Source organism: Trichomycterus rosablanca, chromosome 1 (assembly GCF_030014385.1).
Source record: "Trichomycterus rosablanca isolate fTriRos1 chromosome 1, fTriRos1.hap1, whole genome shotgun sequence".
Classification (NCBI taxonomy): Eukaryota; Metazoa; Chordata; class Actinopteri; order Siluriformes; family Trichomycteridae; genus Trichomycterus; species Trichomycterus rosablanca.
The window spans coordinates 43,910,793-43,935,873 of record NC_085988.1 but is presented as its reverse complement, the minus strand read 5'-3'; the positions used below and the strand labels follow the sequence as shown (position 1 = coordinate 43,935,873).

General features: G+C 39.0%; 2 protein-coding genes across 2 annotated transcripts in view; one reads left to right on the top strand and one right to left on the bottom strand.

Annotated features, from left to right (window-relative positions):
• The first annotated feature begins 1,819 nt into the window (after window positions 1-1,819).
• On the top strand, window positions 1,820-15,374 carry scamp2 (secretory carrier membrane protein 2). Its single transcript, XM_062993155.1, has 9 exons — window positions 1,820-1,904; window positions 6,519-6,596; window positions 8,032-8,118; window positions 8,292-8,406; window positions 9,420-9,548; window positions 9,747-9,906; window positions 10,669-10,770; window positions 12,435-12,552; window positions 13,192-15,374. The coding sequence occupies exons 1-9, from the start codon at window positions 1,848-1,850 to the stop codon at window positions 13,324-13,326; spliced, it is 981 nt and encodes a 326-aa protein (XP_062849225.1). The 5' UTR covers window positions 1,820-1,847; the 3' UTR covers window positions 13,327-15,374.
• A 3,444-nt stretch (window positions 15,375-18,818) lies between these two features.
• neo1b (neogenin 1b) overlaps window positions 18,819-25,081 on the bottom strand; it is a 120,484-nt gene continuing 114,221 nt past the window's right edge. Inside the window, exons 20-29 of the mRNA XM_063003352.1 lie at window positions 24,328-24,522; window positions 24,173-24,205; window positions 24,013-24,078; window positions 23,762-23,900; window positions 23,377-23,600; window positions 23,160-23,252; window positions 22,880-23,041; window positions 22,388-22,633; window positions 20,211-20,332; window positions 18,819-19,106 (exon numbers count right to left, since the gene is read on the bottom strand). Of these exons, the coding sequence (XP_062859422.1) occupies window positions 19,023-19,106; window positions 20,211-20,332; window positions 22,388-22,633; window positions 22,880-23,041; window positions 23,160-23,252; window positions 23,377-23,600; window positions 23,762-23,900; window positions 24,013-24,078; window positions 24,173-24,205; window positions 24,328-24,522 (1,364 nt within the window). The 3' untranslated portion in view covers window positions 18,819-19,022. The remainder of the gene's footprint in view (window positions 19,107-20,210; window positions 20,333-22,387; window positions 22,634-22,879; window positions 23,042-23,159; window positions 23,253-23,376; window positions 23,601-23,761; window positions 23,901-24,012; window positions 24,079-24,172; window positions 24,206-24,327; window positions 24,523-25,081) is intronic.

Here is a 25,081-nt window from a genome sequence, read left to right as displayed (position 1 = left end):
CCATGTAGGAGCACTTTGTAGTTCTACAATTACTGACTGTAGTCCATCTGTTTCTCTACATACTTTTTTAGCCTTCTTTCACCCTGTTCTTCACTGTCCAGTCTATAAGACACTCCTACCTAGTTGGTTCACCTTGTAGATGTAAAGTCATCTACGATCGCTCATCTATTGCTGCTGTTTGAGTTGCTCATCTTCTAGACCTTCATCAGTGGTCACAGGTCACTCATACCAGCACAACACACACTAACACACCACCACCATGTCAGTGGCACTGCAGTGCTGAGAATGATCCACCACCCAAATAATACATACTCTGTAGTGGTCCTGGGAGAGTCCTGACCATTAAAGAACAGCATGAAAGGGGGCTAACAAAGCATGCAGAGAAACAGATGGACTACAGTCAGTAATTGCAGAATTACAAAGTGCTTCTATATGGTAAATGAGTGTAGAAACAAGGAGGTGGTTTTAATGTTATGGCTGATCGGTGTATGTACATCAGGGGGTCCTTAATAGCAATGATTATGTCCATGACAAGGTAAATCGAGTATTTACTCACCTTGGTTTTGTTATCTAATATACTAACAGTGCATTTAAGCACTTTTGTACTTGTAAATAAAAACAGATGTATTCTGTTAGCATAAAAATATGTTTAAGAACCCAAACTGAGAGGCAGAATAAGTACTCAGCACAAATTAATAACATTGTATAGCATTTTATTTTCAGGATTATACAAACCCCATTTCCAAAAGTGTGGACACTTTCTGAAAATGCAATTAAATGAAATCTGTAATTTGTTAATTCACTTCTTACATAATAACAACTTGATTTAGAAACTGATTACTTTAACACACTGGCACCGTCGCCTCACATCAAGAAGGTCCTGGGTTCGATTCCCAGGTGGGGCGGTCCGGGTCCTTTCTGTGCGGAGTTTGCATGTTCACAAAACATGCCACCAGGCTAATTGGAAACACTGAATTGTCCTATAGATACCTAGCCGCTAGATGCACAAACCAGTGCATTGTAGTGCCGGTCCTTTCTGTGTGGAGTTTGCATGTTCTCCCCGTGTCTGCGTGGGTTTCCTCCGGGAGCTCCGGTTTCCTCCCACAGTCCAAAGACATGCAAGTGAGGTGAATTGGAGACATAAATTGTCCATGACTGTGTTCGATATAACCTTGTGAACTGATGAACCTTGTGTAATGTGTAACTACCGTTTCTGTCATGAATGTAACCAAAGTGTAAAACATGACGTTAAAATCCTAATAAACAAACAAAACACTCACTCTAATCTGATTTTTAATGAGGTTCGTGGGGGGTGCTGGAGCCTATCCCAGCTCTCAATGGGCACAAGGCACACACCCTGGATAGGGCGCCAGTCCATTGCAGGGCAGACACACACACACACACACACGTAAGGGCAATTTTTGTATCTGCAATAAGCCTGAGTGCATATCTTTATATTTAGAGTGTTTGGTTGCACTTAAATATGCAGATGCTTCATATTACAGCCATCTGACGAGCACGTGAACATCACATAAACAACATTCGCTTCCACTTTTTCCAGGCGTCTTGAAATGAATACTGTATGATTAAATAAATACACGTTTAGGCCACCATTGCCCAGTCTTCTGTTAAAAAAAAAACCTTAAAATAAGTTAATAATAGTAATGAACATTCATGACAATGATATATTCGATGAAAACATCCTACACAATAACTTGGTGACGTCGACAGGAACTCAGGCGCATGCGCAAGCAGTACGCAGTACGGAAGTTGGGGAGCAGCTCAGGCGTCTGAAGTTTAGCAGCAGTGCTCTGTTTATAGTTCAGGTTTGGAGAAGCTTCGTCAGGATGTCAGGTTTTGACGCCAACCCGTTCGAAAATCCAGTTGAAGTCAATCCTTTTCAGGTAAGAGCTGCTTTATGTGCTACTTCTAAACGCTTTCATTTCAGTTAGAAAATCTTTAAGCAGGAAATCACTGGAGTGGGTTAGGCACAGGTCGGGTTCGTCAGTGTGATTGACAGCTGTGTGAGCCAATTACAGCGCGCCTGTACTGAGGAGTCTAGTTGTGGTGTTAAGAAGAAGTTGTACGCGCACTTTTGTTGAGCTGCGTGCTGATCCTGCATCCTGCCCACCTACCACTGTGGATAGGTTATAATGTTTCACTGAAATCAATTACTCTGTTTCTTATAGCATACCGTTTACAACAGGTCTGTTTTCCTATAACATACTTGGTACCAGCAGTAACATGAGTAATATATTTGGTTTCTCTTATGCTGTTGGCCATTGGTCTATGAACCTTCTGGGCAACCCTAAATTACATTCATCTGTCTCTATTGTATCTTTCTGTATCTTTTTATTAAAATAATAATAACAGTTCTCTTCACTGTAATTGGCACCCCTGGTAAAGATGTGTAAAATGGTTTTAAGGCTTTGTTAAACATTATTTTATAATTAGAGATTTACTTCAATTAAAGATTGGATTTTTCTAAATTTTCAGTATAGGATTTTCTTATAACCCTTTTATTCATCTTTATCAGTGGTGTTTATTTGTTTATTAGGATTTTAACGTCATGTTTTACCCTTTTGGTTACATTCATGACAGGAAACGGTACTTTATCTTCACACAAGGTTCTTCATTTCACAAGGTTATATCGAACACAGTCATTGACAATTTAGTATCTCCAATTCACCTCATTTGCATGTCTTTGGACTGTGGGAGGAAACCGGAGCACCTGGAGTAAACCCACGCAGACACGGGGAGAACATGCAAACTCCACACAGAAAGGACCCGGACCGCCCCACCTGGGGATCGAACCCAGGACCTTCTTGCTGTGAGGCGACAGTGCTACCCACTTAGCCACCGTGCTGCCCCTTTATCAGTGGTGCCAATATATATTAATATACAAATATGATAATAACAAATACTATTATCATCATATGGCTGGTTAAAAATACATTAATCTGATTAAACACACAAACAAATGCATTTACTATATTAATTAAGTTCTGTGTTTTTAAATGTTTTGCTAAAATACCTATTTTTTCATGCAGATCTGACTCTCTAATTTGATATGATGTTTTTCATTATAGACCACATAATAAGACAATTAATTAGACTTTTTTCCCTTGATTCCCTTTAGATGATTTGTGTAGATGCTTTGCCGGCCGATAGCACCACTGAGATCTGAACCAGAATCTCAAAAGTGGTAGACTAGCATTATGGACCACCAGAGCGTCTAACAGTCTTGAATCTTTCAAAAAAAAAAATATATATGCATTTTAGAAATCCTTAGTGTTTGGTATGGCCATTTTTATAATGGTTAAACAATGATTTTAAATGTAATTAAGCTTCTGGCAAGTCGTTTAAATCCACCTGTTCAAAGTCATCGCTTTGAAAAGCATTCAAAGTTGTTTACGTGTAACTATATGCATTTGTATTTTTTGTTTATGGCCAATAGTACCTAATTAAAAACACTGTTCCTAAGTCTGTTCATCAACCCTATGACTGAGCAAGGACTTAGTCCTAACAGACTAAGCTGTTAGTGCTACTTAGACAGCACTAGTGGGGTTCTGCTTTAATACCCAGAAAAGTTAAGCAGCATTTTGGAAGCATGAATTGTGCAGCCCAAATGTACAGCGTAGCTGCGTTTAAATGTCATAAAGTAAATGTAAAAAGCTAAGTTGAGATAATCATTTTTTAAACCTGTTTTTAACTTATGTCAGGCTTATGTCAGATACATTCTTTAGCTCATTATTACCACTGGTGACTGCATTGTCAATATCTTTCACATTTGTAAGAACCTAGTCTGACTCCTGTTCCTCAGGAAATGAGTCACTGAATGCAGCAGCAGCATAGGTTGTTCCACCTGCTGTGCATGCAGTGTACATTGCTCTGGAGTCCTCTATAATGTTATTATTGGAGGCCCAATCACTGAGGTGCTGGAACCCTATTGTTTTTGTTAGGATCTGTCTTCTTCTTTTCTTATATTGCTTTTCCTCTGATAAAACAAAACAAAATGCACAGACCAAACCATAAGTTGTACCGACATGAGATTTGGTCAACAGGTAGTAGACCCTTATGCTACTCAGGTTCTCAATCCTGATGGTGGTGCTATAGCGTATTGCAAAACTATGAGGTCCATAGCTCCTACACCATCTGACATAGAGACAAAATTCTTTTTTGCCCTACTTGGTATTGTATGATTACTGATTGATAATGTATTAAGTAAAACATTATCACTTGCTGATATGAATGTTTCCAGTACATTTACCCTGCATCCTGTAACATAACAATGGAGCAGTGGGTGTTAATGCTACCTCACCATATCACTCCTAAAGCACTGCTTTGGAAAGTAAACACGCCTCTTTACTCTTTTGTAATGAGAGTTCATGTTTGCTTCCAGGGCGTGAGTGTTTCTGAAGACAGATGAACAAAGTTACTGGATTAGCAGATTATTCAATTAGGCAATATAGTGAAAGAAATAAGCTATAAAGTTTTGCTAATTAGAGCCAGAAGAGCTGTCTGTTGTATACACATTTAGGCCCAGATGGTCTGTTTAGCCCTTTTTCCATATGCATTCAAATTCTGAACTGTCAATACCGTACCTACTGTCTGTTTCCAGTTGCACAAGAGAACCAGTGAAAGTAAGAGCAATTCTTAGTACGTGAGGCTGTGATGCTTTCTCCTCCGGAGGGCACGCTTTAGTAACTGTAAACGATAGCAGCAGCATCAACAGGAAATTTTTTTAGGTTTGCCCCATTGCGATTTTTTTATTTTTCATGACATCATGGTAATAAAATCTGTGACAGAAGGGTTTTAAATATGGCGCTTGTATTTGCTCCCTTTAGTGACCAATTGATGGTTTGCACTATTTCTCTCTCCACCCATACAGCAAGCTTTAATGACCACTGAATGTGGAATCGTTTATTTAAAAACATACTTTACCATAAGGCACGGCTTGCCATAGGGTACCATGCAGTGTAAAGGTGCATTTGAGTACCTAATGTACACTTATGGTTGTGTTTGAGGAAGGAAAGGCAAAATCGAAATGCACCACCTTGCAGTTGCAACAAAGCCCATTGTCTGATTAAGCAACTAGCACAAATGGTGAAGGAACATAAGGGTTTACAATTTACACTGCAGTGCAAGGACAAAAACCAAGCCAGGAACTTGGTTCCTGTGGATCACTGTTATCAAATCGTGGCAAGGAATAGAATCAATATTTATTTGTTTGAGTGTTACCAGGACCACAGTGGCCACAATAATTTTAAAACAGACTGATCTTGGCACAACACTAAACCTTCTTAAATCAAATTAGACATTCGGGCAAGATGGCCCTGCTCATTGAGGCAGAAAAGAACTCAACATTCACTGTAAAAGTGCAATACTGTACAGCAATGGAAAAATGTGTTGGATGGACAGTTCATCCTTCAACATGGCAGTGACCCAAACCATACAGCCAAAGCAACATTAAAATGGTTTTGTGGTGAGTCTCTGAATGTTCTTGAGAGGCCCAGCCCAAGACTTTTACCTCCATCAAGCATCTGTGGAGAGTCCTGAAGATGGCAGTTCACAGACGCTTGCCATTTGGTCTGACAGAGTTTGAGAGGGCCAGACATGAAGAATGGGATAAACTGCCCAAATCCAGCTTTTAGTGAAGCATCCAAGAAAACTTGCAGCTGTAATTGCTGCTAACTGGACTTCTACAAAGTATTAAATAATTTTAGTTTCTGTTTTTTTATTCTTTCTTGATAAGTGTTGATTGCGATTATATCCATTGAAAATCAAATCCACAAAAAAGTCAAGGGTCTGAATACTTTTTGAATCAACTGTATGTGGCAAAACTTTGGATTTTGGAATATGTGAATGTACCCATTTTTTTACTTGCCTAAATGTCAGTTTTGTGTACATGGCCTCTAAAGCATTATGGGAATTTAAACAGGTGTAATTAGAGATGACTCATTCTAATGGCTGTAAAAGATGACGTAAGGTTAGGTGTGGAAAATGTAATGGCATGCAAGTTACTGTCACACCGGGAAATCCAAATCTCACATTTACTTTCTGTGTATCATGAACAAAGTTCAACAAAAGTATTGTATGAATTTTAAGAAGCCAACCTATGTTTGTTTTGCACACTGGTAATAATTTGTTATACTAAGAAAGATCAAAGTACATGCAAAATTGAACTTTAAAAGTAACAGTGCCTGTGAATAAAGGAGCTACACTTTCTGACCTACAGAATGCAAAAAGAGAAAACTTTTTATGCAGTATAACACTTAATTCTTGCTTTTTTTATTGCATTGATGTGACAGATAGATTACAAACAAGGGCAGTGATGGACAGTACAGCTGTTTCAGAATAAAGTAGTTTGACTTTGCGAGATGACTGAGTGACATATAAACATCTTGTTTAGAGTGCACAAATGTTTGTACCAACATTTCAGACTGCTGTTTGCCTGCTGCACTTAAATATTATGAAAACCAAAATCACCATACTATATATAATGTACTCTCTTTTAGGATCCTTCAGTCACACAGGTGACCAACCCTGGAGTGGATCATTTGCAACAGTTCAACCCTTTTCCTGCCTCGGATTCAGTAAGTAGTACTATACCATAAGAAATTTAAATATACCTAGATGGGAACTAACTGTGCATCAGTCCAACCTTTTTTTATTTCGGCTGCTTCTGTATTTAGGGGTCGCTACAGGTCCACATAACTGATTTGGCACAGTTTTATGTTGGATGCCCTTCCTGGCACAATCCATCAAAAATAGCTTAACTACAATAAAATAAAAAAGCTGTTAGGCTAGTATTTCTTTCATTTTAGTTCATTTTTATTTTTTGACAAGATTCCTAGTCTTTCCTGTAGCTCTGAAATTGTCATTCTTCTTCATTATTCAATTAAATAATACGTCATGTAGCACATATGACTACTAATGGGAGGTGAACATATGACTACTACAACAGGGAGATGAACATAAACACCAAGCAACTTTCAGAATGTAGATTTTAAACTGTCATTTGTGAACAGTTCATAAGAAGCTCTAACTAACCATGCTAATCATAACAGACATGCAGACAGTATATTAAATCTTTTCCTAACAACAGTAGTGTAATTATAATAAAATGATAAGCAGAGTTTGACCTTTACACAGCATGATGCAAAAGATTTACATTATTGTTGTAAAAAAATGCTCTATACTGACAAATAACAGCTTCCATTTATGCTTGATAGTTCCTTTGTTCATTATTGAAATAATATAAATACATAAATATTTCTGGGCAGGTTAGAATCCGTCTGTATGCATCTGTAAACAACACTGGCAGTGAGGTTGGGTGAGGGCACATTTGAAATCAGCAGTCTTTATCTGTTAATATTCCTAGCACCACTCTTAATTGGTATTAAGCATCAGCTGTTGGGAATGAAACGACATAACAATGACTGTTATTGGTTAATCATTGGTGTCCCTATTTTTGGTGCTAGTAATCCTAGAATCCTACTAGAAATAGTGCTAGTTATTATCCTGTTTGATCTTCTGGAAGAAGAAATTAGCAACATTCTTAGTGGGTGGGTTTAATTGTTGGACATGTTTGTCTTGTTGCTCCTAAGTAAGACTTTAGGCTTCTATAACAAATAAAATGATCATAGTGGGCGGTACTGTGTCATTATAATTTTCTCTTTTGGTCACTATTTTACCCCATGTCTGTGCTGGTTGTACTTATTTTACAAAGATTCTAACGTGCAGCAAGGTATAAGTATGGGATTGAATTTTTGAGTGTGCAATGCTCTATAGATATATTGATGCTTAGTCCAAGGTGTGTCTTCCTGCCTGCACCAAGTGCATCTGAGTGGTGCTAGACCTGCCATTACTAAATATGTTTTTTATTTTATAGTGGAGAGACATCAAAATGAACCAAAATATTAATTAAAAAATGTATTTAAATCATAGAAATTATCTGCTACAGGGCATTACAATAATCTGCGACTTCTGTTTAGAACTTGCACATTGACTTGTGTGCTTCTCTAATAGGGAGCTTTGACAGGCACCACTGTCCCAGCCTCTGCTGTCCCCTCCCAGCCCGCCGTGCTGCAGCCTTCTGTGGAACCGAACCCTCAGGTTAGTCACACAATGCAGAGCAATGTGTAACCATGAGAAATCATTATAAAAAAAATTGCTTTGAAAATTCAGCTAGTGTGGTATTGCTGAAGCATCCAGTAAGTGAGCATATGAGACGTGCCTCAGTTTAATGTGTAAAGACACTGCTGCTGAAACTGTGTGCTGCTTCCTAGGCAACTGCAGCCGCAGGACAGGCCAATCTGCTGAGACAGCAAGAGGAACTGGAGAGGAAAGCAGCTGAGCTTGAGCGCAGAGAACAGGAGCTGCAGAACAGAGAGGGAACTACAGGTACTGTACACTCAATATGCTAAACATGCATATATTACTGTACTGGGGACAGAAGCATAGTAATAAACATAAAATACAAGTTTAATTACCTGGATATACCTTAATTTATGCCACATGCACACCCCCAATTTAATCAAGGAGAGTTGGATCACCACACCCCCCCTCCGACACAAGTCCTATCTGGGGTTGCTTGTTATCTCCTGCCTAATGTTGGGTTCCCACACAGAGCAAACAAACAACTACAAAATAATTAAAACCAAAAAATGTAAAGTGTATATATAAGTATAAAAAGACAATATTAAAATATTAAAAACTCTCCATATTCAGAGCACAAACAGATGAAAGAAGAGATGCTGACTATAGGCTAATGTGCTGTGTTTTAAACAGCTCACTACTGTAAGCTCAAGCCTAATTAAAGTATTTAAGTACACAAATTAGTAGGTAGTGTGGTATTTGGAATACAGATTCTCGGCTCTGTGCCACGTGTTCCCGAATGGCACAGTACTGAGCTGAGACTACTGCGTGCCCCTTCTGGTATGCATGCAGTCGGGGTTGGCTGCATCTTTTTACCTGCCACAGAGTCTTAAAAAAAAAGACATGCAGTGCATTCCACTCAGTGATGGTGATTAATTGATTGTGTCTGCTCTTTAAGTGATTTGAACTAAAATGGATTGAAAACTCACAGCAGAGCACAATTTAGTCAAATGGCAGAATGTTGGTTACTGAATTGACAGCTAATTTTAAATGGCATTTTGAATTAACAGAATTAACCAAACGACTTCTCTGTTGGCTATATGTTAACCGGTTAATTATTAACTTCCCTAGTTGTTAGTGTTCCCTTGGTAGTCTTTTTTTTTTTCATTTTTGCGTGGGGTAAAGGGGAACTGATAACTATGTCATCAATTGTTTACCTACAGAGTGCAAATGTAATTATACCCCGGGTATACTAGGTGACAACTGAGTGTAGATATTGCTGCCTTTTGTTTCATTCATTCATATTTTTCTTTTCACAGGCAAGCAGAACAACTGGCCGCCGTTGCCAAAAATATTACCTATTAAGCCTTGTTTCTACCAGGATTTCTCAGAGGAAATTCCAGAGCAGCACAGACGGGTCTGCAAGATGATTTATTATCTGTGGATGTGTACGTATCGATAGTATCATATTTTGCACTGCAAAAAATGTCATTTCAATCTAATTACTTAATTTTTCAAACACTGCATATCTTCTGGCAGTGTGTTGGTACAAGCTATTACACCCATTGTACTGCATACTTCAGCAGTTATTTTGTTCATCTGAGTAATTGTTCTTCCCTTGTTTTGCTCTCTTTTCCCTCTCTCAGTGTATTGTGTGACTCTGTTTTTGAACCTCCTGGCTTGTCTGGCATATTTCACCACTGATTCCAACCACGGAATGGATTTCGGCTTCTCCATCTTGTGGTTTATTCTCTTCTCTCCTTGCTCCTTCCTCTGCTGGTTCCGGCCTGTCTACAAAGCTTTTAGGTGAGACTCCCATTGTTTAGAACATCCAAACAAAGACCTATTTAAATATCAGTGTGAATATTAGTTTTAGATAGAGGTCAAGCAATCTGCCTTACAAGATTACTGTCCAAAGCTGAGTAAAAAAAAAAGAAAAGAAAAAGTATTTCATGATTCCTTCTAGACAATGTGCTCATGAGGAACACAGCACAGTTTTGAAATTATTATTTAATTTATTTAAGATTATTTTTCTAGAAAAATCTATATTAAAAGCCTCTTAACCAGAACATCTGGTCGTGCCACTTAAATCAGTAACAACTGCAAACAAATGCTTCCAATCACTGGAGATCAGTGTTTCACATTGCAAGGGAAACTGGGCCAATATTCCTCCACAGCAGAATTGCTCTGAATTCAGCTGCATTGGAAGGCTTACAAGCCTTAACAGTTAGCTAACGTTCCTGCCTTAGCATCACAGTGGAGTTTAGGAAGGCTTTTAAAAGGCCTCTTCAAAAACTTAACTTTGGTAAATTTCGAATGGAATTAGATTGTAGACACCACAAAGTGTGTACGTCGAGAGGTCTGAATACTTCCTGAATCCACTGTATTGCTACTTTCTGTGTAATGATTTAGCTGTTTACACAAAACACCTTGCCACAACTGCCAGTGACAACTACAAGATAATGATTTACTAAAATATATGCATTACATGTATATACAGCGATGTTTGTTTAATGTAAACTATGTGACAGTGTATTTTGTAATTAATGGTTTTGTTTCCTCCTTCAGGTCTGATAGCTCCTTCAATTTCTTTTTGTTCTTTTTTATCTTCTTTGCCCAAATCGTGGTGATGATCATTCAAACAGTTGGTATTCCTCAGTGGGGCAACAGGTTAGTGCAACAGTTCCTATTATTTGTTTGATTTGTCCTTTTTGTCAGACTGTTTTGTGGTTTAATGTTATTGACTGAATATGCATATGTGTAGTAGTTTGAGGAAGCATGGCTTTTAAAACAACACATTTAAGTAAAAAAAAATTATTTAAAACAAATCTTTTAAACATTGCTTTAAAGTCTGTAACAGAGAAAAAGTGGAGGCTTTATCATGTAATACAAAATTTGAAACATTGTAAATGTGTGCACACATTTTGATGTGGACAAGGACAAGTTGCTGATCTGGGAATCTATGTTTTGCCCCAGAAAGACACCTAAAGGAAAAGTAAACACAGATCTGTCCTAATGTTGTGTTTTAACTCTCAGATAAGCTAGCGCTTTTAGTGTAAGAGGTTTTATAGTAAACCAGCTCTGCCATTGTGCAGATATTCTACATTTATACTTTGCAGAGAAAAGGGCTAATGTTTATTAATGAAATGTCTCAATTCTGTAAACAAGCCATCATTCAGTTTTTGCTTAGACCAGCTCAGTGAGCATATCTGTCTGTATTACTTTATATTTGTCCTTGAAATCAATGTTACTAAAATTTGCAGCTATATTGTGCCATGGCAGTATTTGCCCCCACACGATTTTTTTGCTTATTTTTCGCATTTAAATGTTACAGATCTTTCAACTCGTTTTAAGATAGACAACTCGAGTAAACACAAAATGCTGCTTTTAAAGATGGATATAGTAGATACTTTATTTATCCCAGTTGAAATGATTATTGAATTATGATTATTGCACTTCTAAATCTGAAACATTTGATTGAAACAAAATGAAACATTTGTGATGTGTCTTTTATATCCCTGTGGAGGAATTCTTCTTTGCAGAATTGTTGTAATTTGCTCCACTGGAGATTTTTTGAGCATCAACCGCCTTATAAGTTCTTGCCACAGCATCTCTATGGAGTTTAAGTCAGGACTCAGCCACTCCGAACTCCAAGTTTTGTTTCTTTTGAACCATTGAGAGGTGGACCTGCTTGTGTGCTTCAGATCAATTTCTTGCTGCATAACCCAACTGCACTTGAGCTTTAGGTTACAAACTGATGAGGCATTCTCCTTCTGATGAATTGATTATTGATGTAATCATTAGTTGCAGCTCTAATATTGTTTTATTGATAATAACAATATTTTAGAACCATATATTGAAGTTAATGTGCCATTTCCAAGACATTCTTTCTTTTTTATTTTCAGTATTTCTTCTGTTTATATACATTTTGTAATGGCTTGTCAATTTTACATTTCTGTTTCCATCAGTTAGTCTGATATTTTAAATTTTTTAATGAAATTACAAAAGAGTTGTAATTAATTGTGAAAAAAATGGTACTCCGACATTTGTGGGTGCATAATTTAAACCTGTGAGCTTACTTTTTTCTGCACTTTGATTGTGGGATAGGCATCTTTCTGCTGCTTGCTAAAACTTCTGCTGTTTTCGCTCCATGTCCTTGAATTAACACCTCGTTTGGGTCTTTCTTCACTTCTTTCTGCTGGCTGTGAAGTAGGTCTTTGCTCTGTAATTTCTTGTTTCCTCCTCTCTGTAGAATTGACCTTTACTTGTTGGTCATCTGTGGTCTCTTGCTTGAGCAGATTTGCTGTTAATACTCTTGTCTGGTTTGTTCACAGTGGTTGGATTTCAGCTGTCAGTGTAGTTACTCAGAACCCCGCTGCAGGTGTCATAATGCTGGTGGTTGCAGCTTTTTTCAACATATGCTCTGTGTTGGCAGTCATCCTTCTTAAGACGGTAGGTTTTATAATTTTTTTTTTTAAACTTTTTTTTGTGGACACACTTGTCAATAGAGCATTCAAAATAAGGAATCTAATCAGAGAAAAGTACAGATTTGCAGTGACTGTCTGAGACACTGAACATCATTCAGGGCTTTCTAGTTTGATCAAAAACCAGGGTAGCACTTGTTAGAATTCTTTAACACAAACTGTAACCAGTGGCTGTGACTAAAGGTATGACATGAGGAGGACCTTTATGAAAGGGCTAAAAATCAGCCCTGACTAAAACAAGGTATTTGTAAACCATCAGTTGGAAAAACTTGCCAACAATCTGGCAGAATGTCTGTTAGTCTAAGCTGTTTATATGGCATAAATTGAACAAGGTACACCAGTCTAGTAACCCCATGCCCACAGAAAAAATGTGGTGGTGTCATTAGGTTTTGGTTATTCGGCACCAGCATCTGGCAGTCTGGTGCTACTGGCTTTAATATCTGTCACAGGTGGTTCATCCAATTACTTGCAAGAGTGCAATTTTTCAATTTTGCCATTGAATGTCATATTGATTGTAAATATTGCTACACTGTCATTCAGTTTTAGAATTTTTTTGTTTGTTATTTTGAGTGGTCCAATCAGATTTAATGACTCTGGATGCTTTCAGGTCCATGCTCATTACCGACGCACCAGTGCCAGCTTCCAGAAGGCTCAGCAGGAGTTTTCTCAAGGAGTCCTCACTAACCGCACGTTCCAGAGCGCAGCAGCCACAGCAGCCCAGAGTTCCTTTCAGAGAAACTAAAACAAGTCTTAGAAAGGGCAGATTCTTACCATCCACCATGAATCCACCAGCAATCATTTACACCTGATCAGGCTGAGCGGAGGCTCCAGAGTACTTCAGCTTTCGGACTGCAGGGGCACTATTTTGGGAGTTCATGTGTATGTTTGTGTGCAGCTGAGGGTATGAAGATATACCACTCAATGATGTGTTTGTAGATTTGTATGTTTGCTTTCTGTGTTTTGTGTAGCTTGTTTTTTGTTGCTGGATATAAAGTAAATTAAGGGTGAATCACGTTGGCAAAAGTACCAGACTCATTAGCAATCACATATAATGCGCACTGCTTTCATGTAGTTAATAAATAATAATGCTTTAAGCTGCATTCCCTTCATAGCTAAACATCGACTGTTCAAGCTTAATAATGCTATTTAGTCTAAAATTAAAAGAAGGAAACCATAGCACAGTTCAGTGCCAAATGTATAAATACTTTTTTAAATGTCAAGATTAAAAGGAGTCATTTACATTTAGTGTTGTTTTGAATAGCTGGAAAGGCTGTGTAATGCCAGAGCTTTAAAAACTAATTTATGAACTCAATGACATCAGTGTACCCATCTTGCAGGAGAACTTTACACTCAATAATCCAGATGTTGTGGTCTGCTTGACAGGCACAGCAATGTTGTTTATACAATTTTTCTTGAACCTAGGCATTGCCATTATACAGCCCATTTTGCTATCAACAGCTAAATCTGACCATGTAACTGATTTCCTTTAAGGTCTGGCATTGAAAGGTGAAGGTTTTTTGTTGAGATTAAACTAGTTGTAATTTAGTTATGCTCAGAAATATTGCTTACTGAAGGATGCTCATTTGAAGCTGGTAATGGTAACCCAATGGGACATTGAACCTTAAGGCAAAGATATATTAAAGCCTGCATTCCCACATTTTAGTCATGGTCATATCTGCTTGACTAGCTTAGTCACCCTTGTTGCATGACCAACTTGACAGGGTGAGCAATAGCATATAGTTTTTGTAAGATGAATGTCTTGTGGAGCCAGACCTCAAAGCAGGAATACACGTCTTCCTTAAGCCTTTGCAAGAGTTGATTGTGGCTGCACTCACAGATTTAAATCCCACCTTTTCACTGCCTTTCTTAGCACACCATTTAAATCCCAGTATTCAGCGTTCATGAACATAAGTCCTTTCAGCATCACGTTTACGTTGGCTGTTATTTGGTCAACTTTTAGCTTTGCAGATGACGTCCATGATAGTTTATAGACATAAGTGATATCCTGCTGTGTACCAGACTGGATCCAGTGTGTTATAATGTGTAACATCATCATTGTTAGTGCACTCCAAGGTGTGGTTTAAGACGTACATAGCTCATTTTAATCAACTACAAGGCTCGTAGGATTGGCACGTACATTTAAATTGAGTTTGTCTTATTCCCAGTATGTGTATTCACTGAATGAGTCTCACCTTGCAAGACAAATTAAAATCACTTTTTTAAAACTGATGCTTTTCACAGACCAGCTGGACACACTTGGTAGTGAACCTTTACAAGGACGTGGCCAGCTGTAAACTGTTAACAAGATCACATGTGGGAATAGTTTGGCATGAACAGGGATGAAGCAAGCACAGTTAAGCTTTTCAGCATCCCTAAGGCAGTGTTCATATTGCAGTGAAATAAACAGCTGTCAGTACCAATCTTATTACGTGTTCACAACTACTGCAGAATGGTATGTTTTTCCCCTGCATATTTGTTTTGTAAGGTGATAAAGCTGATCACAAGCAATTCATTGTGTGACTGTTCCTTTTTAAGGAAGACATGGTTTCTAGGTACCTTTTTATGAAATGTTTAACAAGGTGCATATATTATGAAATTTACTGTGGCCTTATTTGTTTACTCTTCTAAAAATTGTTTTAACATTGATTTGATTTTCTACTGAAAAATATTAGAGGTTTTTTGTACCTTATGAAAGGGATGAATGTAAAATTTAGACATTTTTAGCAGTTTTGATTTATGAATTTGTTTTCTGTATGTAGTGAATTAAATAAAAACAAATAAAGTAATAAATAGACTTCTATGTCTGCTTCTTATGTACACATACACTATATTGCCAAAAGTATTCGCTCGTCTGCCTTCACACGCATATGAACTTGAGTGACGTCCCATTCTTAATCCATAGGGTTTGATATGATGTTGGCCCACCCTTCGCAGCTATAACAGCTTCAACTCTTCTGGGAAGGCTTTCCACAAGGTTTAGGAGTGTGTTTATGGGAATTTTTGACCATTCTTCCAGAAGCGCATTTGTGAGGTCAGACACTGATGTTAGACGAGAACGTCTGGCTCGCAGTCTCCGCTCTAATTCATCCCAAAGGTGTTCTATCGGGTTGAGGTCAAGACTCTGTGCAGGCCAGTCAAGTTCTTCCACACCAAACTCGCTCATCCATGTCTTTATGGACCTTGCTTTGTGCACTGGTGCGCAGTCATGTTGAAACAGGAAGGGGCCATCCCCAAACTGTTCCCACAAAGTTGTGAGCTTGAAATCTCTTGGTATGCTGACGAGCCCAACTTCTGAACAACAGCCCCACACCATAATCCCCCCTCCACCAAACTTTACACTTGGCACAATGCAGTCAGACAAGTACCGTTCTCCTGGCACCCGCCAAACCCAGACTCGTCCATCGGTTTGCCAGACGGAGAAGTGTGATTCGTCACTCCAGAGAACACGTCTCCACTGCTCTAGAGTCCAGTGGCGGCGTGCTTTACACCACTGCATCCGATGCTTTGCATTGCGCTTGGTGATGTAAGGCTTGGATGCAGGAAAGTTGGCGACCTCTGCGCACTATGTGCCTCAGCATAGTCGTTCCCAATCGCTTCCACGTTGTTATAATACCACTGACAGTTGACTGTGGATTATTTAGTAGCGAGGAAATTTCACGACTGGACTTGTTGCACAGGTGGCATCCTATCACGGCACCACACTGGAATTCACTGAGCTCCTGAAAGCGACCCATTCTTTCACCAATGTTTGTAGAAGCAGTCTGCATGCCTAGGTTCTATACGCCATGGAAGTGACTGGAACACCTGAATTCAATTATTTGGATGGGTAAGTGAATACTTTTGGCAATATGGTGTAGCTATATAGTGTGGAATAATTGGTAATGTTTAAAGGTTTAATCAATGTTTCTACCGATCTGCCCTCTAGTACTCTAACACAATTAATCCTGGCAGTACGAAACCTGCTGCATCACAGAATGTGTATTTATATAAGTGTTATTCTATTTGTGTATTTTCCTTTTTCCCCCTCTTAATTTAGTTGTATCCAGTTACCCTGTACTATTATGTGTATTGTGTGTTGTGTATACTACTATGTGGACTATTGTGTGTATTATCGTGTGTATCACCAAAGCAAATTCCTCGTATGTGTAGCATACCTGGCGAAATAAAGTGATTCTGAATTCTGATTCTGATCTCCTCTACTGCTGCGGACCCCGAGCCTGACCGATGAAGGCTGAACCGAACACACACCCCTCCATTATGTGTAGTAGCCAGCTGCTCCTTTCCACCTGCACGATGCATGTTCATACAGAGAGCAGTATCGCGTACGGGGAGGCAAACACTGCTGTCCGTTATTCATTATCACATCATGTCTGTGTAATGTGTGAACTCAAAGTTCCAGCACTGGTTTGCTAGCATGTTAGACTGCTGCACCACCTTTCATTCCAGTAATGCAGGCCCGTTTTGTACTCCCATCACTGTAAACCAGTTACAAACACTGACTTTATTCACTGGCAGAATTTCTTAGTCACATTAACATTCAACAGGATGAGACTGTACATGTATTCATACAGAGTTTAAATCATCATCTCTCAGTGGAGTGATAAAATACTGAGGAAAAAAAATACAGTATTAAACCATTATTTACATGAAAGTTACAAAGCAATGTATGTTCCTCTTATAAAAACAAGCTTGTTTATATAAAAAGTTTCCTTTTCAGACGTGTAGAAAGATTCAAATTTCTTCAAAGTTCAAAGAATCAGTCACTTCTCTGAACCCCGTCAGACAGAGGCCAGATCACAAGGAATGACATCTTAAATGAGTTGTGGTGCTTCCAACTCTCACGATTGCTGTGCTGATGCTGATCCTGTAACTGAGTTGGAAGGAGGTATTCGAGTTGACTCTCTCGCAGAGACCAGACGTCCAGAAGATTTTGATGTCCACGTTATGTAAACTACAGCAACTTGCTGTAACGTTTTAGCAAGAACTAGGCTTTTTATTAACTAGTGAATCCTTCAGTACATATGAATTCCGTATTCATTCACCAGTAGGTTAGATGCATATTCACTTCTATGCTACATGTTTCTCTTGGAAAGAACACAGCTGTATATCAGAAAATATACAAGCTAAATGAACGTGCCCAGTCTTCACTGAAGAGTTAAAAAGAGCGGCCATTATGAAACCCAATGCGGCAGAGCCGTGATCAACAGTGATCAACCACTTCTGAGCTTTTTGGTTTTATAAGTATATATATTCATTTCTCCTAGCGCCTGGCAGCTGTAGGTTACTGAGGACCTGGGTTTGATTCTTACTTTACCTTACACTATTTTGCATGCCAGCTGTGCACATGTGGGTTCTTTCCTAACACTTGAAGACATGACACGTCAGTCAGCAACCAGGTGTGAGTAAATAAGTAAATATGTTGGTATGAGAAGCTATGGAATGGCACCTTGTCCTGGGAGTATACCAGCGTTGTGCCCAGAGGTTCCACAATAGAACCGGGGACTATGCTTGAATCTTGCTTTCTAATTACTGTCTGGGTGAAATGTCAGTATCAGTATCAGTATCAGCAGTATGCATGTCATATCAGATAAAAAAGTGGGTGATCAATTGTGTAGCTTAATTTTTTTGTTTAATTAGGTGATTGTGGGAAGCGTAGTACTTCACTGATATTTCAATTAATCCGGATCAAGGTCCTGGTGGGCTTAAAACCACCCAAAACATTCCACTGTAGGACATTACACAGTTTATTTCATGTCCAGCCCAACCATAAAACCATGTTTTACTAAGATGGTGCTATAGGGCATCCACACCACCTGCTTCAACACCGTGATGCACGGCAAGTTAAAATGGTTTTGAAAAATAAAGCTAAAATCAGACCAGAATGGATACCAACGTTTTACAATCTGGTAGTCATAGCAAGTCATCTAATTATCTATGGTAAAAATAAACACTCCCCTTTTGCTGTTCAGCTCTATGATCATATCCATATAAACAAAAGTTGCTCCCTTTATGTATAGGGGATTATTATAACAATAATCCAACTGGTCCAGCTGCTTTCAACTGTGTCAATATAAATACACACATTCTAAAGCGTTTGTATGAACCTAAAAACAGGTACATGAAATATAAACAATAAAATAATATACACATGTATCCATATACGTACATATAAACACTAAAATAAACAATGCAGTATCTATATGTAGTCCTACAAGTTCATTGAAATGCTCCTTTTTCACCGTTGTTTGTTTTTCTTTTCTGGTCCTTTCCTTTCTTTGATGCAATGATATGAAAAAAAAACTAAAAGACCTCTCCAGACTGGGACTTCTGGTTCCTCAGCAAGAATTTAGCCAAAGTGATGTGTGATCAGATGTTTCCAAAAGCTGCTGGGCACTTCGCTGACGTCTATGTTTGGTCTCTGTGGAGTGCTTAGTGCTGTCAGGCCGTTGTGATGGCGTTCAGGTCTTTCATCAAGCCCTCCAGATGTGCCATTTCTTCTGACAGCTCATCTGTCTCGTACGCCTTAGAGAGAGCCATGCAGGGGAGGCTGTGTTAGTGTTACGGTTACTGCCAGCGCAACAGATGCAGGGTGAGAAAGGAATGAGATTGCAGTGATAAAGGAAGATGAGCGGAAGGCCAGGAAAATAGAACATGTATTAAAAGACAGCAGAAGGAGGAAATCTTTGTTTCTAATTGGTTGGATCTTATTTGAAGAACTATGTGGGGTGAACTGTGTCTAGATCGTTTACAATTAAATGCAATAGTGGAAGGTTCTCATTTGAGACAAGAATGTTGCACTCTTTAGAGTAAAACACTTTATGAGTCTGGGTTGCTTTTAATTTAATTGTACATGGTAAAAATGTATCAATCTAAATGAATGTTGCAACAGTACAACTGTACTCAGGACTAAATGTACTGACATTTTCAGGTGCAATTTAGTCACATTATTTACATAAAACTGGGCTCTATGGCTGGCCAGTTAGGCAGCTTTTTTAGCCCTGCACCTTAAGCAAAGCACAACTAAGTAAATAATAAATAGTTACCTATAGTGACATGCCAGACACAATTTAGGCACAGATTGTGGTAACAGGTTGTGCATTATGACTAGTTACTTTTGTACAGCTAGCCCTGGGTGGACTCTTAACAAGCTACCTGATATACATGAATGAAATTATAAAATTAAGCCTCTGTTGCACTCATCAGTACAGAACACCAATACAAAAGCTACAGTCCACCTCTAATCAGTTACTCTTTCTTTATCACTGTTTGGCAATTGGGTGGTAATTTCTGATGCTTTTGTTTCCAAGACTGACTCATCCAACCACTCGATCACTTGGGTAAAATGAAAATGAGTGGAAGCTAAATAGAAAAGCTTTATATGCTGTTAATGGAACTGAGGGAAGAAGGATGAATGTATAAGATAACATGCATACATTTTCACAATGCATTAAGGGTTATTTACAATCAAATTCAGAGATTAATAACAGAAAGTTTAGAAAAAGCCAGACAAAAAAGAAAAATTAAACAAAGAAACAGAAACAGATTACCCCATTAAGAACAATAAAGCTACTGATAAACTTGTTGCTAAAATAAAGTAAGGATCTCAAAAGAAAATGGTAAACTTACAGTCTCTTTATGTGGTAGCATCTTGCTGGTTTCTGACTGATCAGGAGCACTGGGTACGGTAACAGCCATGGGTGCACGGACTCTGCTTAAAGTGCCAATACCCGCGGTCTTTACACCAGGACCTGAGGACCAAAATCAAAAGAAAATACTTTAACAGGCTGAAAACTTAAAAAGTAAAGCAAAATTCACACACAGGTACATTTGCATCTTTTGCATTTTTTGTTTTGGCTCCCCCTTCACATTCAAGCGGCTACCTCCAAAAATGGATCTTCTGGAAGCCTCTCACCAAGTAAATGTGTCAAAGCCAGCAGAGAGTTTATCTTTTAGCCCAACCATAATAAATATTTACGAACTGCGGCAAAAAAGATTAATAAAAAGCTCAAAACTCCCAAGCATTACTCTGACAATAATGCAAATTCTTAGTGAATGAACACTGGCTACATCGTCTGTAAAAGCCTGTATGTTGTACCCTGTGTAGTGCACGCTAAAAGAGAGTAGTAAACCATTATGGAGTAAGTCTACTCAACTGCTGTATGAAAACAAAAGTAGGCCACAGAGAACAGAGTTGAGTCTCAGCTGTGGTGTAGGCCTTTCTCATCAATGAGCAAAGCATAAAAAATGTTAACTGTATTAGTGTTATTGTGGACTAGATCCCAGTAGCACTTCTGCATGGTGTTTTTAATTTCCTGAGGCTATTTTGCAATCCATGCCCTTCAGTTGCAAATCTTTCACTGAGCCTCCAATATATTTTGACATGTTTAACTTTTTCAGAGATGTAGTCATGTAGTGTTCACAACCTTCGATTACAAACAGCTATGGGAAAAAGCGAGAAAAGAAAGCATGGGCATATAAAACACATTAAATGTATCACATTATCCAGCTCTTGCATGAATACTTTTTTTGTGCAATTAAGTTACATAAAGAGTCTGTATATTAGTTCTATGATGACCACTGACTAATACTGTAGTGCGAGACCCCTCATCGGCAACTGATCAAGAAGTGCACACCCCCCTGTGAGCCAAAACTTACAACTGCAACTGAAAAGTTACTGATTTGTTAAGTGCAAATTTTGCAGTGAGAATCTGTAGTAAGAATAAATCCAAAGTTCATGTTTTACAGTGCAGTGTTTTGCAAAAGGGGTGGCACGGTGGCTAAGTGGGTAGCACTGTCACCTCACAGCAAGAAGGTCCTGGGTTTGATCCCCAGGAGGGGCGGTCCGGGTCCTTTCTGTGCGGACTTTGCATGTTCACCCAGTGTCTGCGTGGGTTTCCTCCGGGAGCTCCGGTTTCCTCCCACAGTCCAAAAACATGCAGTCAGGTTAATTGGAGACACTGAATTGCCCTATAGGTGAAGGGTCTGTGTATGTGTGTGCGTATGTGTGTGCGTATGTGTGTCTGCCCTGCGATGGACTGGCGGCCCATCCAAGGTGTTTCTGTGTCCCTTTCGCCCATTAAAAAGCTGGGATAGGCTCCAGCACCCCCCCCGTGACCCTGATTGGATAAGCGGTTAAGAGAGTGAGTGAGTGAGTGTTTTGCAAAAGTTTGGACATTCGATGGAGATCTGAAGACGGCAGTTCCCAGACGCTCAGCATTTAATCTAATAAAGCTTGAGAGGATCGTCTGTGAAAAATGGGATGAAGTACCCAAATACAGATGGGCAAATCTTGTAGAGACTTGTAGTTGTAATTGCTGCCAAAGGGGTGTCAACAAAGTATTGAATAAAGGGTCTAAACGCTTTGTGAATAAGACATTATAATTTTTTCTGTTGTATTTTTTTATTAATTCATATTTGAGAAAGTGTAAAACATTTTTGCTTAGTCATTAGGGTTGATTAAGTATAGATTGATGGGTACAAATGGAATTTGTACAAACCTCTGCACAGTGCACACTTACTGTTTATAGGCTGAATTCATAATATTGGGAACAAATAAAATATGAATAGAATATGACCAAACATTCGTGTAAGACATTACATTAAGATCACATCATTACCAACTGCCAAAAAGATCCACTTTATACCATTATGTTTACTTGAGCAGCCAAGTAAGATGATTCAAAATATAATATTAAAGAAAAAAATCAGCAATTGATTTGAACAATATAATTTATAAACCTGATTGTTTTAAGAGCAATATTTAAAGTGAGAGAGGTTCTATGTGCTTGCGAGTGCAGGCTGACCTGGTGCGGGCATCAGTGTGGTGCAGGGCAGGGCAGAGCTGGGTGTGCTGTGAGTCGAGACATTAACGGTGGGTACAGTAAAGCTCTTCATAGGCTGTGTGGGGTGAACGTGAGCTGTGGGGGGTTTATAGCAGTGTGCCTCCTCCTCTCTGATCAGCACCTCTGTGTGTTGCAGATCAGCTGTGCTGGGGCTCAGAGACACAGCCACTTGTGTCTCGGAGGCAGAGGGCTGAGTCCTTACCGATTCTAAACATCCACAGACACAAAGAGCTTTACAGAACAGCACACTGTAAACAGAGACTGCTAGCATTGCATTAATAATATGAAGTGTATGATGATTCATGACTATGAACGAGAAGTTTTGGAGCTATAAAGCCATGCAATTACTTATTCAATGAATCTATGGGTTTTAGGGAATATAAGGGTGTCTACAGTGATTTTCGTCCACAGATCACCTTTAAAAGGCAGATAACAGATGTTACATGATCTCACCTGCAGAAGGATGCCTGTCTAAATAAGAGCTGGATGGAGAGGGCATAGCAGGAGCCCTCAGGCTGATCTGGTGATGAAGGTAACCACGTGGAGGGGGGTGATAGTGACGATGGTGATGATGAAGATAGTCAAGAGAATGGATAGGATGGGCACTAATAACAGCTGAGAATGTGCAAAACCAAAAATGGGTATCAACATGAATCTTACAGTGGACACACAACTGGTTAGATGAAAGAGAAACATGAATGACTTGCAAAAGTCTTTTTTTTTCTGAGCTTACGTTGTGGGGGCTGTGACTCAAAGGGCATCATTATTTTAGGCCTCACTCCCCTTCTGCCTGTCAGTGTAGATATACTTTCTTCAACTTCAAGACCTACAGGCGTAGGACAGAACACAGATCTCATTCATTTAGCATTTTGCAGTAACGTCTACTGGTGCCATTATTTTTTTTATCAATCATAAGGAGTTCTTTATATTTTTAATATTGCATTAATTACTACAGTATGTGTTCTGTCTTTGGTAGGCAGACTCACTGCTGGAGGGCTCATGTGAAGCACGGGGGATGGGCGTCTCTGTCATCACCACGTTGGGCTCAGGTGATTTGTCTATGGCCTTCATTTCCAGACGCTCATGGTGAATCCACAAGTCCGGAGGCTTTAAGTCTTTGGAGGTGCTTTTATATTTATGAGAACTATTACTGGACTTGGAAACCGCTCTCTTCCTACAGAGGAACAAGACACAGCGATTGAGCTTTTCAGCATCTTTAGATATATATTTAGATGCTTATTCATAGTGCACATGCATATAATCATGCACACACACGAGTGTAGAACGTTGGGTGTAATGGTGTGGAAGAGGGCTATTCTCTATTATAAGACTCACTTTTTCTGATGGGAGTTGGAGCGGCGTGTGCAGAGAAATGCTCCCACAACTACCGTGACGATAGTAAACACTCCCACAGAAGCAATGATGACGATCAGCAGGATATGATTCTCCTGACTGCCTGTCATTCCTGGTTTATCTGACAGTTAAAGAAAAAAAAACATCAAAAGAAGTGTGAGAGAGGGGACAAGTGTAGGTCAACAGTGTAGCTATAATTCAGATGTGTGTATCTGGGCAGAGTGCATGTTTACCTAGGGAGGATCCAAATCCGTGATCAGGCAAGGGAGAACGTCCGTCTGGCTTCCCCTGAAAGCCTACTGACAACAAGGCAGAATAAGAAGCAATGCATGTGTGTGCTTAAAAGAGCAGGAGAACAGAAAGATATGATAGAAAAAAGAAAGGAAGAGTTACCTTGATCACTGGACATTTTGTCAGAGGGCTCAGCTGAAAGAAGCAAACAAAAGCCAAACAGAAAAAGATAAGTTGCATAGAAAATCAGACTGCCTAGCATGTAAAATTCTTCTTTCCTAATAAGCTCTAAACAGGTCTTGGGTCAGTGCGGTTACCTTTGGGAGTGCGGAACTGCACTGTGTCGGAAAACGGCCCCATGCCCTTTGAGTTGCGTGCTTGAATCTTAAAGTAATAGATGGTGTCTAGGGTGAGCTCCTGGATCTGGTGGGTCAGTCGGTTTCCCATCACCGGCTCTACAACCCAGTCATGCACCTGTGTATTCACATCTGTACTGTAGTAAATGATGTAGCCTGAGGAGAGAAAAGGAGAGGAAGGCAATCTATCTGAGATCTATTCTGTGACAGGAACACAGCATCAGTCTAGCAGCTAGAAGCAAGACAATGTAAAACAAAAACAAACATTTAAACAAAATAAAAGAGATTCAGGGTAATGATAGAAACCACTTAACCTTAAGATAATTCTCCACAACCAAACCACAAAAATACAATAAATATAATGTGCATTTAAATAAAAATATATATTGTGTTTATACTCCTAGTAGTTTAGCCAACAACAATCAAAGTCTCAAAAATCCTATAGCTGTGCAGAACCCTATCTACCTGCTGCACCACTCTGCCACCTTGACTAATACAAAGAAAAATTACAGCAATAGCATGTAAACAAGTTCTTTCAATATTTATTGAACAACTCATTTTAAAGTCAAAGCCAAGAGTGTGGGGGAAGGTTATGAGTGCGTCTCACAGTTAACTCCCAGAGATCAGCAAATTAGAATAGATTTCATTTACTTCTATCAAAGTGTCTCAAATACATCAGAACCAAACCAGCCCATCTTATTCTAATAGATTTAAA